Raw genomic sequence first — 14854 nt, forward strand, 5'->3', positions numbered from 1 at the left:
GACCAAAAAATTAGTAATAGCAGCAGCACCTGAATAGTTCCACTGTTAGATGGCCATTGGTATTGAATTAGTGACAAAAACGTCAATTTTTGAGATATATTTATAGTTTTCTTCCGGAATCTAGCTGTAAGCCTGTATTAAATGACTCATTATAATTTATTGTATATTTTCCCATACTTAATTTGGAATTTTAATAAATTCTGATTTCATTTATATAGATACAGACCTCCAACATTCCATGTTCAAGCATGGTATGATGAAGTGAGAGACTTTACCTATCCTTATCCACATGAATGTAACCCATATTGCCCCTTTCGATGTTCTGGCCCAGTCTGCACACATTATACCCAGGTATGTTTATTGGCTAGTCTGACACTTTATCCCCATGGTTGGATCAATGTTATTCTATGAGTGGCAATGGAATTCACTAAAAGGAGAGAAGGGAATTAGATTTGGAACCAGGAAATTTAGGTTCAATTCCCAATTATACCACTCCAAAGATCTTCAGAGATTATTTATTCCAGCTTTCTAGTTTTATAAATGAGTACTTTGAGCGCAGTAAAAGTGAATGACTTGTTCTGGGTCATAAAGATAGTAAGGGAGAGAGCTGGGATTAGACCTCAGTGCTTTGACTCCAAATTTAGTATTCTTTTGTTTGCCACACTGCCACCATCTTGGTCTATCTAAAAGTTCAACTCTTGATTTCAATTTAGTTTAATTTATTCATCTATAAAGCAAGGCGGTTAGAGAGAATGATTACTAAGTTCCCTCTAAGTCTAAATCTTATAACCCTATTAACTGAAGATCTTCATCTTATTTATATTTCTAGGAAAAAATATCATATGAAATTTTTGTTTTCTATTTGAAGTGATCCTCAAATAAAAATGGTATAGGCTAGTAAACTATGTCTAAACTTATTTAATGCCATTGAAATATTAGAAATGTGATTTAAAATGTATGTATCATGAATCTGTGTTTAATGCACATTTCTTTTTTATTATTGTTCATTTACCATAATTGGTATTTTCATTTATTTGTAATACTTTTGTAAATGCAAACATTTTTATTGCTTCTACCCCAAAGAGTATAAATAAAATTAATTTTAAAACAAGTTTAGACATGTGATGGTCACAATATACCAACTTTCCTTTATAATGGTTCTGATGAGTTTGATGTCCAGCATTTTTTTTTCTAGACTCTTTAATTATCAGATAATTTTTAAAGTAGGCAATCAAAACCTACTTTTCTAAAGGCCAATCCAACCCCCCCCCCCCATTCCATTCACCATATGCAGAGATAAACAATTGAACCAAAAAACTGTATTTGAAATGAGTATCAATCTCTATTCTGAGAGAAAAATTAAACAAGCCTTTCTTTCTCATTAAACTGAGGTGAGGAAGTAGGGTAGCTTAATGCAGCATAAACTCTCAAATATGATCTTTCATTGGTTTTACCTGTGTTTTTTCCTTATTACAAGGGAGGGTTCAGAAGGGTCAGGAATATTTCAGAAAATGATCATTGCATAAACAACAAAAAAAGAATCAATAAAACTTTCTGAAAGGTAATAAAATTAGAAGAAACATGATTTAGTAGAAATAATAGTCAAGAAACCTCTATAAATATATGTGTGTTTCTCTACAATGTATCGCAAAGATATTAGTTTAGTTTTAATCTATTAAAGCACAAAAGTACCCTGAAACTGTATAGAAATGCATACATACATGTGTGGCTGTCTTGCTGTTTGTCTCATGGATAGATATACACGTGTGTGTTGGGGGGTGTGGGTGTGGGTGTGGGTGTATTTCAGTTCTGCCACTAATTAGTTTTGTTACCTTTGTCAAGTAATTTCTTTGTAGGTCTAATTTTCTGATCCATAATATAAATACATTTGGACTAGAACACCTATAAAGCTTCTGTTTTAAATTTGGTGGCCTATAAATTAGGAGATTAATGCTTAATATGTTTTTTTTTATTATTTTCCTTAACAGAAATGTATTTGTTTCTACCTCCTCTAATCCTAGAACATTCTGATTAAAGGACAAAAACTCAAGGGCTATACTTAGTGATCCACTTGTTAACTAATCTAATATTATTATTTTTTCCAGTAAATCTTGGCTAATTGAATCCATCAATCATTTATTAAATGCCTACTTTAGGTGTTCATAATGGCACACTGTGCTAGGTCTATAAGAAATGCTATCTATTGGTGGATTTGATTCAAGTTTCTGATTATTTGGGCTCTTCAAAAAATAAAATATTGTCAGTCCTTTTTTAATAAATGTAGCCTTCCTTTAAAGTTCAATAGAATAAGAAAACAATTATATAAGCAGTTAGAGATGCTTCTTATGAAACTTAATATTTTGTCAACATTGCTTCCATTGATTTTTCCCTGAAAAATGTTCTTCATTGATTTAAGTAGCAAAATGTGCTTTATCTGTATATACTAGCACCTGTAGCCAAATCATTAAAAAAAACCGTATCATTCACAAAAATCTTCTGTGGCAAGTCTTTAATCAGTCTTTTTCCTTGGACATAGAGATAAAAGTTTTAATAATCATACCTTCATAACAACTTTTGCAATTTACAGAATATGCCTATCTGCTATTTTATTTCCTTATCAGATCAACCCTTAGAAATAGGTACAGAGATATCATCATTCCCATTTCACAAATATGAAAATTGAGGCTCAGGAAGGCTAAGGGACTCAAACATCAAATATAGCTCTAGAGTAGCAATCAGGATTAAATAATTAATACATGATTGCTTTTCCCACATTCAGACTTCAGTAATTCATTCATAGAAATGTTGGTATTCTTTATCTAATTGGATGTAACTTTGTTTCCTGTCATGTAGGTTGTTTGGGCTACAAGTAGCAGAATAGGTTGTGCTATTAATTTGTGCCACAATATGAACATCTGGGGACAGATATGGCCTAAAGCAGTTTATTTAGTGTGCAATTATTCTCCCAAGTAAGTATAGAAACAGGAATGAATTTCTAAATTTATGCTTAAAAATTTGAAAATGCTTTCATTTGTCAGACCACTGTTCTTAGCTTGTACTCATAAAATGTTTTCAGTGTTTTCATATCACACAGGTCTTAAAAGGGAAGTGTAGTTATTACTTCTCAAACTTCAAACTCCTAGTTTTAGTATCTTAAGGAGAATTTGAGGATGTAAAATCCATGAATACAGAGATCATATTTTTGGTCTCTTCTCTTTTACTCAGTACATACTATGCTGCATAATTATTCATTCATGTTAATGCAATAGAAGTAAGTGGATTATTTCACAAGGGACAGATGTAAAGAAAATTTGGAAAAGAGTTCTGTACATGTGACCCAATCACATAATTTCTAATTTAATTCTAAGGTAAGCAGATTTTGTTATGAGGAATAATAAGTATATAGATATATGCTCACTGGCAAGGTTTAGTTCTGTGGTACATAATTGGCATATACATACATAGATTACTTTAAACATTTCCAAAGGTATATATAGGATAGTTATCTATGTTTTATAATTATTGAGTGAAAGAATTAAAGTATGAACTAATTGGCAGAATATAGTCTGTTGAAATTTGGAAGGACTTCATATATTAGTTTGTTCAAATCTTTTCTCAATTTTGATATATTAAATTTTTAGTAAGTTATATTTTCTTTTTTAAGGGGTAACTGGTGGGGCCATGCACCTTACAAACATGGTCGACCCTGTTCTGCGTGTCCTCCCAGTTTTGGAGGGAGCTGTAGAGAAAATCTTTGCTACAAAGGTATATTAATTACTATTACTATTTTGAGGTTACTTTTTTGTTGTTTTATTTAAAATAAAATGAAATTTGGACTTTAATATTTTTAATTAACATGAATGCCATAAAATGACCAGAGCAACAGTAAAGTCACTGTATGGGAAAGTTTTGTAAAATAAACACTTTAATCTGTAAAATATCCAAGTTGTAATAACTGTGTGAAATCAATGGATGGAAATTCCCCTGGCTTTTCCAAATGGCCAAGAGAGGAAATATATTTACATGCTTCAAAAAGTCAGAAGTTGATGTTTATTTCTTTTTAATATCAATTTTATTGTTAATTTTCAGTCCTCTTGCAACATTACGGAATTGGGTTAATATATTATGAATCTGGGTGGTTTGACTTTTTGCGAGTTGAATTCCCAAAAGTTCCTCAATATACTTATCAGATTGTAGATTTTGTGCTCAGCATCTCATGCAGTGTATATTTGTGTATAGAGGCCAAAAAATGATTATATTTCTCTTTGACTATATTAGTGTGGAAATGTTACAAGGAATATGTATATTGTATATGTATATGTTGAAATGTTACAAGGAATTACTATAAAAGGTTTGCTTTTTAAGGAGTTGGGAGATGTTCTGAGAAAAGTAAAGTTGGCAAAAACAAAAAGTGTTAAATTTATCTAATAAAGGGTGATATAAAATTAATATGTTAAAATTCATTTAAACTAATATTTTAAAAGATGTGATATTTGTCAACATAGTGGTTCCCCTGGGTCTATAACTTATAGCACAGAAGAGATACCTGTTGAAGAGGTTAATGAATTGCCACAGTCACACAAGGGGAAGTAGAGGCAGATACTGGAAGCTAGTCATTTCTGATGCTAAACTTAAAACTGCTGTCCCACCTTCTCTTTCCCTGAAAAATAAAAAAATAAAAAAAGTTAACAGGTTAAGTTATTTCAATTCAATTAAATACACATTTATTAAGTGGCTGCTGGTACTGTGCCAAGAAAGAAATAAAACTCCCCTTTTCCTTCAAGAATTTATGTCTTACTGAATGATTTGCGAAAATATTCTTTTCTATCTTAACTCCTTTAAAAACACAGAGATAGGGGGCAGCTGGGTAGCTCAGTGGATTGAGATCTAGGCCTAGAGATGGGAGGGCCTGGGTTGAAATCTGGCCTCAGATACTTCCCAGCTGTGTGACTCTGGGAAAGTCATTTAACCCCTATTGCCTAGCCCTTACCACTCTTCTTCCTTGGAACCTGATTCTAAGATGGAAGGTAAGGGCCTAAAAAAAAACCAAAAACGTAGAGATAGAATTTACACAACTTCAGAAAAAACAGTCTAAAATATAATTAATAATATAATCACTTTTATAAGTAAGAAAACTAGATAATATATATATATATGTGTGTATTCTGCATTTAGCATTTTTGCTATTCGCCAATCATTAATAACATTAAGGCATGATTGACTTCAATAGATAAATTTGGATTTGGATTTTGGATAATTTTTTTTTCTTTCTCAGAAAACAGAAATATCTAATCCTTTTCTCCACAAACAAATGAGAACTTGCTTTATCTTCAAAGTATGATTTAACATATCCAAGACTTGTTTTATAAAGTGTTTATAAAACTGGTATTGTAATACAGGAGTGTTTAAGGTATTTATGGTTAGATTTCTTTAGTTAGAGGAACACAGTAAGTAGCAAGGAGTTTCCTAATCTCTTGTTTGTAATAATAAATATAATTTACATAGAATTTTAGTTTACAAAATCCTTAACAAATATCTCATGTTATCACAAGAGCCCTGGGAGGTAGACATGATTTCTTAGTTTATAGATAAAGTGAGGGAGACAGAGCTATGTGACAGGGCCATGTAGCTAGTAAGTGTCTGATGCAAGATTTGACTCTGGACTTCTTGACTTCACATCAATGCTGTATTCACAAAGTTACCTAGTTGCCTTTTATTTTTTTAGTAGTTATACAAGTTATTTATTATATTCTAATATAGATCATTTATAAATACAATTTTTTATTTTAATTTTTTAAAATTTATTTAGTCAATTTAGAGCATAATAATGGTTACAAGAATCACATTCTATCCCACCCTCCCCTCCCTCCATCCTTCCCGTAGCTGAAACAATTTCACTGGGTATTACATGTGTCCTTGATCAGAAACTATTTCCATGTTGTTGATGTTTGCATTGCGATGTTCATTTAGAGCCTACATCCCCAATCATATCCCTTTGTTCCGTGTATTCAAGCAGTTGTTTTTCTTCTATGTTTCTACTCCCATGGTTTTTCCTATGAATGTGGATAGTGTTCTTTCTCATAGATCCCTCTAGGTTGTTCAGGATCACTGCATTGCCACTAATGGAGAAGTCCATTACATTCGATTATGCCACAGTGTATCAGTCTCTGTGTACATTGTTCCCCTGGTTCTGCTCCTTTCACTCTGCATCAGTTCCTGGAGGTTGTTCCAGTTCACATGGAATTCTTCCAGTTTATTATTTCTTTAAGCCCAATTATATTCCATCACCAACATATACCACAATTTGTTCAGCCATTCCCCAGTTGAAGGACATCCCCTCATTTTCCAATTTTTTGCCACCACAAAGAGCGCAGCTATGAATATTCTTGTACAAGTCTTTTTCCTTATGATCTCATTGGGGTTTAAACCAAGCAGTGCTATGGCTGGATCAAAGGGCAGACAGTCTTTTAGTGCCCTTTGGGCATAGTTTCAAATTGCCCTCCATGATGTTTGGATCAATTCACAACTCCACCAGCAATGCATTAATGTCCCAACTTTGCCACATCCCCTCCAGCATTCATTACTTTCCATTGCTGTCATGTTAGCCAATCTGCTATGTGTGAGGTGGCACATCAGAGTTGTTTTGATTTGCACCTCTCTGATTATAAGAGATTTAGAACACGTTTTCATGTGCTTATTAATAGTTTTGGTTTCTTTTTTTTCTTTTTAGTTTTTAAACATTATTTTATTAGGTTATTTTCATACATTATTCATTGGAAACAGATCATTTTCTTTTCCTTCCCCCCTCCCTCCACTCCTCCCCTAACCGATGCATGATTCCACTGGGTATCACATGTGTCCTTGTTCCAAACCCATTTCCTTGTTGTTGGTATTTGCGTTAGGGTGCTCATTTAGCATCACTCCTCAATTATATCCCCTCCACCCCTGTAGTCAAGCAGTTGCCTTTCCTCAGTGTTTTTACTCCCACAGTTTGTCCTCTGCTTAAGGATAGTGTTTTTTCTCATAGATCCCTGCAGATTGTTCAGGGACATTGCATTGCCATTAATGGAGAAGTCCATTACGTTTGATTGCACCACATTGTCTCAGTCTCTGTGTACTATGTTCTCTATTAATAGTTTTGATTTCTTTGGCTGAAAACTGCCTATTCATGTCCCTTGCCCATTTTTCAATTGGAGAATGGCTTGATTTTTTGTATAATTGATTTAGCTCTTTATAAATTTGAGTAATTAGACCTTTGTCAGAGGTTTTTGTTATGAAGATTGTTTCCCAATTTATTACTTCCCTTCTAATTTTTGTTTGCATTGGTTTTGTTTGTACAAAACCTTTTTAATTTGATGTAATCAAAACTATTTATTTTACATTTTGTGATTTTTTTTCTAACTCTTGCTTGGTTTTAAAATCTTTCCTTTCCCAAATATCAGACATGTATCCTATTCTGTGTTCACATAATTTACTTATAGTTTCCTTCTTTATGTTCAAGTCATTCACCCATTCTGAGTTTGTCTTGGTGTAGGGTGTGAGATGTTGATCTAAACCTAATCTATCCCATACTGTCTTCCAATTTTCCCAGCAGTTTTTTTTTTTATCAAATAGTGGATTTTGGTCCCAAAAGCTGGGATCTTTGGGCTTATCATAAACTGTATTGCTGAGGTCACTTACCTCAAGTCTATTCCACAGATCCTCCATTCTGTCTCCTAGCCAGTAGCATATTGTTTTGATGACCACTGCTTTATAGTATAGTTTGAGATCTGGTACTGCAAGGCCACCTTTCTTCACATTTTATTTTCATTGTTTCCCTGGATATCCTTGATCATTTGTTCTTCCAAATGAACTTTGTTATGTTTTTTTCTAATTCAGTAAAGAAGTTTCTTGGTAGCTTTATGGGTATAGCACTAAATAGGTAAATAAGTTTGGGTAGGATGGTCATTTTTATTATGTTATCTCGTTCTACCCATGAGCAGTTAATGTTTCTACAATTGTTTAGATCTAGTTTTAATTGTATGGAAAGTGTTTTGTAGTTGTGTTCATATAGTTCCTGTGTTTGTCTCAGCAGATAGATTCCTAAGTATTTTATATTGTCTAGGGTGATTTTAAATGGAATTTCTCTTTCAAATTCTTGCTGCTGAGACGTGTTGGAGATATATAGAAATGCTGATGACTTATGTGGGTTTATTTTGTATCCTTCAACTTTGCTAAAGTTGTTGACTATGTACTGCTTTGGCTGCATACCATAGATTTTGAAAGGATGTCTCATCATTGTCATTTTCTTCGATGAAATTAATTGTTTCTATGATTTGTTCTCTAACCAATTTTGGAGAATCATATTATTCAATTTCCAATTAATTTTTTATTTGCCTCTCCATGTACCCTTACTGATTATTATTTTTATTGCATTATGATCTGAAAAGGTTGCATTTATTATTTCTGCTTTTCTGCATTTGTTCGCCATGTTTTTATGCCTTAGTACACAGTCAATCTTTGTGAATGTACTATGTGCTGCTGAAAAGTAGGTGTATTGCTTTTTGTCCCTATTTACTTTTCTTCATATATATATTAACTCTAATTTTTCCAAGATTTCATTCACATCTCTTACCTCTTTCTTATTTATTTTTTGATTTAATTTATCTAAATTTGATAGTGGTAAGTTCAGGTCTCCCACTAGTATAGTTTTACTATCTATTTTCTCCTTCAACTCCAGTAGTTTCTCCTTTAGAAATTTGGATGCTATATCATTTGGTACATACATGTTGATTACTGATATTTCCTCATTGTCTATTCTGCCTTTTATCAGGATGTAGTTATCTTCCCTATCCCTTTTAATCAGATCTATTTTTACTTTGGCTTTGTCAGATCCATGATTGCAACACAACTCTTGCCTTCTTTCTATCAGTTGAGGCCCAACCTTTAATTCTAACCTTGTGAGTGTCTATCCGCCTCAAGTGTGTTTCTTGCAGACAACATATGGTAGGATTTTGATTTCTAATCTACTCTCATATTTGTTTTCGTTTTATGAGTGAGTTCATCCCATTCACATTCAAAAGTTATGATTTCCACTTGTGTATTTCCCAGCATTTTTATATCCTCTCCTAGTCCTGTCCTTTCTTCTTTTGCTATATCCTTTTAAACCAGTGGTTTGCTTTTAATCAGTCCCCCCTTATCCATGCTCTTAATAAGCTTCCCTTTCTGCCCCCTCCCTTTTGGCTCTCTTCTTATTTTTTTAGAGTCTGTTAAGTTCCCCCCTTCCCTCCCTTTTTGTACTCCCTACCCTCTAGTCCCCTTAGCTTCTTAGTTTTCCCTTCTCACTTTCCCTGTAGCGTAAGATAGAATTCAATACCCCAATGGATCTAGATGCTCTTCCTTCTCAGAATTGATTTCACTGAGAGTATGGTTTAAGTATTACCTATTAGCACTCTCTTCCTCTCCTTATAAGAGTATTCTTCCTCCCTCCCCTTCCCATGTGTATCTTTGTTTGATAAAGATTATCATTTATTTTATTTCTTTTATTTTTTTTTCTTCAAGTTTTTTTTTATTTATTTTATTTCTTCAAGTATCTCGGTGGCATCTTCGATTCCCTCCTCCCTTTTTCTTTTTTTTTTTGCATATCATCTTATAGCACTTATTACCCCAATTTCTTCCTGAGAAAGATTACTCTAATTACTATAATACTGAATACAGTTTTTGAGAGTTACAAATAACATTTTCCCTATATACTAATATAAATAATTAGATCTTATTGAAGCACTTTAGCAAGAAAGTTTGAATTAAAAAACATTTTTCCTCTTTTCCCTCTCTTTCTTATTTACCTTTTCATGTTTTTCATGATCTTTGTGTTTCAATATCAAACTTTCCACTTAGTTCTGGTCTTTTCTTTACAAATACTTGGGAATCTTCTATTGTGTTGAATGCCCATACTTTCCCCTGGATGTATATAGTTAGTTTTGTTGGGTAGGTGATCCTTGGTTGAAGACCCAATTCTCTTGCCTTTCTGAATATTATATTCTAAATCTTGTGGCCCTTTAGTGTGGAAGCTGCCAGATCTTGTGTAATCCTGATGGGTGCTCCTTGATATCTGAATTCTCTCTTTTTGGCTTCTTATAAAATTTTCTCCTTAGTTGGATCCTCTTGAATTTGGCAATGACATCCTTGGGAGTTGTCTTTTTGAGGATTTAGTGTAGAGGGTGTTTTATGAACTCTTTCAATGTATATTCTCCCCCCCCCCCTTGTTCAAGAACATCATGGCAGTTTTCTTGGATAATTTCTTTTAGTATGATGTCAAGATTTCTGTTCATTTCTGGGTTTTCAGGTAGACCAATGATTCTCAAATTGTCTCTTAGTGTTCTGTTTTCCTGATCCATCATTTTTCAGTGAGATATTTTACTTTTTCTTTTATTTTGTCAGTCTTTTGACTTTGCTTTATTAATTCTTACCTTTTTGTAAGATCATTGGCTTCCAATTGCCTAATTCTGGTCTTTAAGGACTGGTTTTCCTTTTTGGTTTTGTCTATCCTGCTTTTCGTGGCTTCCAGCTGTTTCTCCAATTGAAGTTCTTGTTCTTTAAACTGTTATTTTCTTTTTGAACTATTTCCCACTTTTCTTACCAGAAGGCTTCCATATTTTTGATAAGTTCCAATTTAAATTCTTCAAGAGCTTGTGGACAATTTCCATTTTTTGGAAGGTTTTGGTGCATTTATTTGTAGTTCCTCTTCTATTTCCTCTATAGCCTGGGTTTTTCCTCTGTAAAAATTATTCAGGATCAATCCTTTCTTCTTATTTTTCTTGGTGTTGGGAAATTGTTTTTACTGGGCACTGTTTGCTATTACTGTGGTGTTTTTTCCTTCCCTTTCCAATTAGAAAGCTGAGTGAGATGGGCAAGCTCTCTATGTATGGAGCTAAGGAGCAAGGATTTTGGCTGAGGCCAGCTCTTGAGTCTCTGAAGCTTCTGCTATTTGCTGTGCCTATGTGTGTTATCTCCCTGCCAGCTCTCACAGTCTGAGCTCCTTAGCCTGCTGGGGCCTCAGGCTTAGCTTCTCTCATGGGTAGGTCCTCAGTGGTCTCAGTCAGCTGCCAAGGACCCAGAGGTGTCCCTCACTTGCTCCAGATGTACCCCTCATTCACTTACTGATTCTAGCTTGTTCTGGCTCTGACTCTGTCTTTGTAGGTGGGGTGGGGGAGGGTGGATCAGCTGGCATTTTAGTGGAAGTTTTTTACCCCCTTATGGTGTGGAAATGCCCAAATCCTACATACTTTCAATGCTGGGCCCTACTTGTAGAGTCTCTTCATTCATATGAATTTGAATTTTTTTTAACTTTTTGAGGTAGTCTGTATCAGTAGATGGTGAGGAGAAGAAGAGTCATGTGTCTAGACTGCTGCCATGTTTACTGGGAAGTCCCTAGTTGCCTTTTAAGAACATGCACTTCTTTTCTGGTTCTTTGTTCTTTTCTTATTTTCTTTATGTCCCAAATCAGTGATGTCAAATTCAAATAGAAAATAGAGCCATTGATCCATATGTAGGCATCCCTGCTGTCCTCATATTGAGTTGACTTTTAAAATGTAATATTATCTGTGATTTATTGTATTTATATTTATTTTGTGAAATATTTCCCAATTATATTTTAATCTGGTTTAGACTCCACTTGGGAATGTTATTCACCATATATAGACCATGGACCACTTGTTTGCCTTAAATATTTCCAATCACTGAGCTTTCTGATTTGTAACCCTGAAAACCATCATTCCCAGTAGGACTATTGTAGGCAATAAAAGAGAAGATAGATGCTTAAATGCTATATTGAAGCTCATATTTTACTGATTATGTTTATAGAAATTAAGTGTCTTGACCCTGTTTACAGTTTGTACACAGGATTTGAACACAAATTTCTTTTGGTTGATTGCAGTTTTAAGTTCTTTTTGTGCTTTACTATATTGTCTTTCAAAAACTACAGTTAATGTATTTTTTTCAACTTGTCCCCCGCCCCAGATTTATCTTAATCAGTACTTTAAAACTATTCTTACAAAGCAAGTTTCTATAAATTGATATAAATGTAAAATTGGCTTCTTATTTTTCTCTTTAATTTCTTCTACATAATAGAAGGCTCAGAAAGGCATTTCTCTCCTCGTGAACCAGAAGAAACAAATGAAATTGAACGACAGCAGTCACAAGTGTATGACCCCCAGATTCAAACAAGAGCTGATGACAGTAACAGAAATGAAGTTATAAGTACACAGCAAATGTGTAAGACCTTTTCATTTATATTAAAGAGAATGATTACATTGGATTTATAAAAGACTTTGAAACTTTCCATTAAATCAGAGTTCTTCTACTGATTAAGATCAAAATATTTTCCCAATTTTTTCATTTTGTTTAATTATTACCGACTTACTTATATGTCTTTTCACCATAGCAATAATTCATATATAAGAAAAAATACTTTAACATTTGGAGTCTTCTTCATAGAAGCTACCCAGTATATTGAATTCATGCTTGGCTTTGGCTGACCCATCTCCTTTTCTGGTCATACATGGACTTAATGATGGTTTTTACAGTAGTTTTGAATGGTATTACCCTACATCCATCCTAGACCCACCAGCTATCTTTCCTTTACTATTATGATTTTGATTCTTCTGAGAATGTGTTATTTCATTATTCATATCCATAGAGGATCAAGTGTAAAATATTAGTCATATAATTGAAACTTTAAGAATGCTATATTGAGTAACATTGATATCCATTTCTTAATTTTACTTTTCATTTTTCCAAATGGACACAGCTCAGATTTTAGATTCTTAGGTATGTTTTCTCTAAGAATAAAAAACATAATGAATATTTTAAAGTTTAGGTTTTATGGTAAAGAAAGAAAAAAAATATGTGATCAAGTATAAGTTTGTTTGGAAAAGAACCTGGGGTAATTTTGGAGCTCACAGTAGGAAGAATAGATAATTCAAGTGTTGCTCTAATGCCAATGTGATATAAAAGATCCATTATATCCAGTACATTAAGTACATTGGGTAGATCTTCCCTGAAGGGTTTATGAAAGGACCTCAACAGGGTAAGAAACCATAGATGAGTTTTGTAGGAGCTGTACGTATACTTGTAATGGTGATAATGGATGCGTTGGAATTTTGAAATGCATTTAACAAAAATTATTTCATTCTGACATCACAATTTGATATTGGACTTTTAATCCTTGTGTTTTATGCAAGATTGCATTTTTGGGGTTATAGAATGGACATTTTCCCAAGAGATTCATATATTTGCTCACAGACATTTTAATATTTCTAAGTGATCCTGTGCCCCAAAATTATAAAGTTCAACCTCTGTTATGTTATTTAAAATATTTTTATGATGACTTATTCTTATTTTTAGCTCAAATTGTTGCTTGTGAGGTGAGATTAAGAGACCAGTGCAAAGGAACAACTTGCAATAGGTACCCTTTATGTTTTATTCTTAAGATTTTATGGAAAGCAACACAAAATCATTTTGAAATGAAGGAAATTTAACTTCTTTTTAACTGTTTTTCTAGATATGAATGTCCTGCTGGCTGCTTGGATAGCAAAGCCAAAGTTATTGGAAGTGTACATTATGAAATGGTAAATATGATCAATGGAATTAACAATTCTATATTGAAAACAATTGAAATTATAGGAGTAGGAAGTAGGCTATGAGAAGGCAGAGATGTTTGTATACCTATTGCCTACTATAATCTCTTAATTAACATAAGAGAAGTTTCTATAAATATTCAGATACTCAAATTTTAAAAGTAAAAATTTTTTGATTATTTTGCTGTGCCAATCTCTTCTTCTTCTATCTCAAATTATTTAAAAGGAGAGTTGCATGTTCTTTTCAACCTTAAAATGGGATAATGTTTCATTATGAAAATAATTTCCCCAATAATTTCCCCTCTCCTTCCTCTCCAAGCAATCAAGCATCTGTAGAGCTGCAATACATTATGGAATAATAGACAATGATGGTGGCTGGGTAGACATCACTAGACAAGGAAGAAAACATTATTTCATCAAATCCTACAGAAATGGCATTCAGTCGATTGGGTGAGTGCAAAAACTATTGAGAAACAAATTTTCATCATAAAGTAGAAGTTATCATTTTGGAAAGTTTCTGTCCTATTTTAAATAGCTTTTTATTCATTTGCAAATTGAGGTATGCAAAAATGGGACTCTAAAGCAGATATATTTGTATGTAGGAGTATATGTGTTTCCATGTATGAGTGTGCACACATAGACTGGCTATTGAGAAATTAAAAAACTAGTTATAGGAGAGTCCCGAAAATATTAAAAAAGAAAATCAATATACTTTTCTCTGTTAAATACTCAATAACCCATTTTTAAAAAGGAGTTAGTAGAAAATAAATTAAAGTTTTCATTTTGAGGGATAGCTGTTTTCATTTCTCCATCCACAGTTAAAACACACATGATCTATATAACACTACATTGTAACCCATATTTATTATTAAAATATGCTTATTATGCTTATTTGATAACATGATACACTCATTTTAACAGATCTATATAAAATAGAAATCCATATGTTCGCTTTTCGGACTCAACTTTTGAACTCACATTCAGAAATTCATATTGAGAACAAGCTTCTTCTCAGACTTATGAAAATGTCCATTCTGAACTTCAGTAATAAATCATGATATTAAAAAATACATGAAAGACCTCTAATATTTTGATGAAATATTATGTCACATACTTCATATTTATATTTTTCCAAATTAAAAAATAATAATTATGTAATTTGCTTCTCAAGATGACAATAATTGAGTATTCAGAAACATTTGAGAGAATTTTCTTTCTGCATGCTAATAAGAAAGTCT

General features: G+C 32.9%; 1 protein-coding gene across 2 annotated transcripts in view; it reads left to right on the forward strand.

The window, feature by feature from the left end:
- The window catches only part of CRISPLD1 (cysteine rich secretory protein LCCL domain containing 1), a 52806-nt gene that overhangs the window by 20838 nt on the left and 17114 nt on the right, over positions 1 to 14854 (forward strand). For both annotated transcript variants that reach the window (XM_001367488.4, XM_056824118.1), the window contains 7 exons: positions 219 to 351; positions 2854 to 2969; positions 3665 to 3765; positions 12109 to 12252; positions 13384 to 13444; positions 13541 to 13607; positions 13936 to 14066. In XM_001367488.4, coding sequence (XP_001367525.2) covers positions 219 to 351; positions 2854 to 2969; positions 3665 to 3765; positions 12109 to 12252; positions 13384 to 13444; positions 13541 to 13607; positions 13936 to 14066 — 753 coding nt within the window. The remainder of the gene's footprint in view (positions 1 to 218; positions 352 to 2853; positions 2970 to 3664; positions 3766 to 12108; positions 12253 to 13383; positions 13445 to 13540; positions 13608 to 13935; positions 14067 to 14854) is intronic.

Source organism: Monodelphis domestica, chromosome 3, assembly GCF_027887165.1.
Source record: "Monodelphis domestica isolate mMonDom1 chromosome 3, mMonDom1.pri, whole genome shotgun sequence".
NCBI lineage: Eukaryota > Metazoa > Chordata > Mammalia > Didelphimorphia > Didelphidae > Monodelphis > Monodelphis domestica.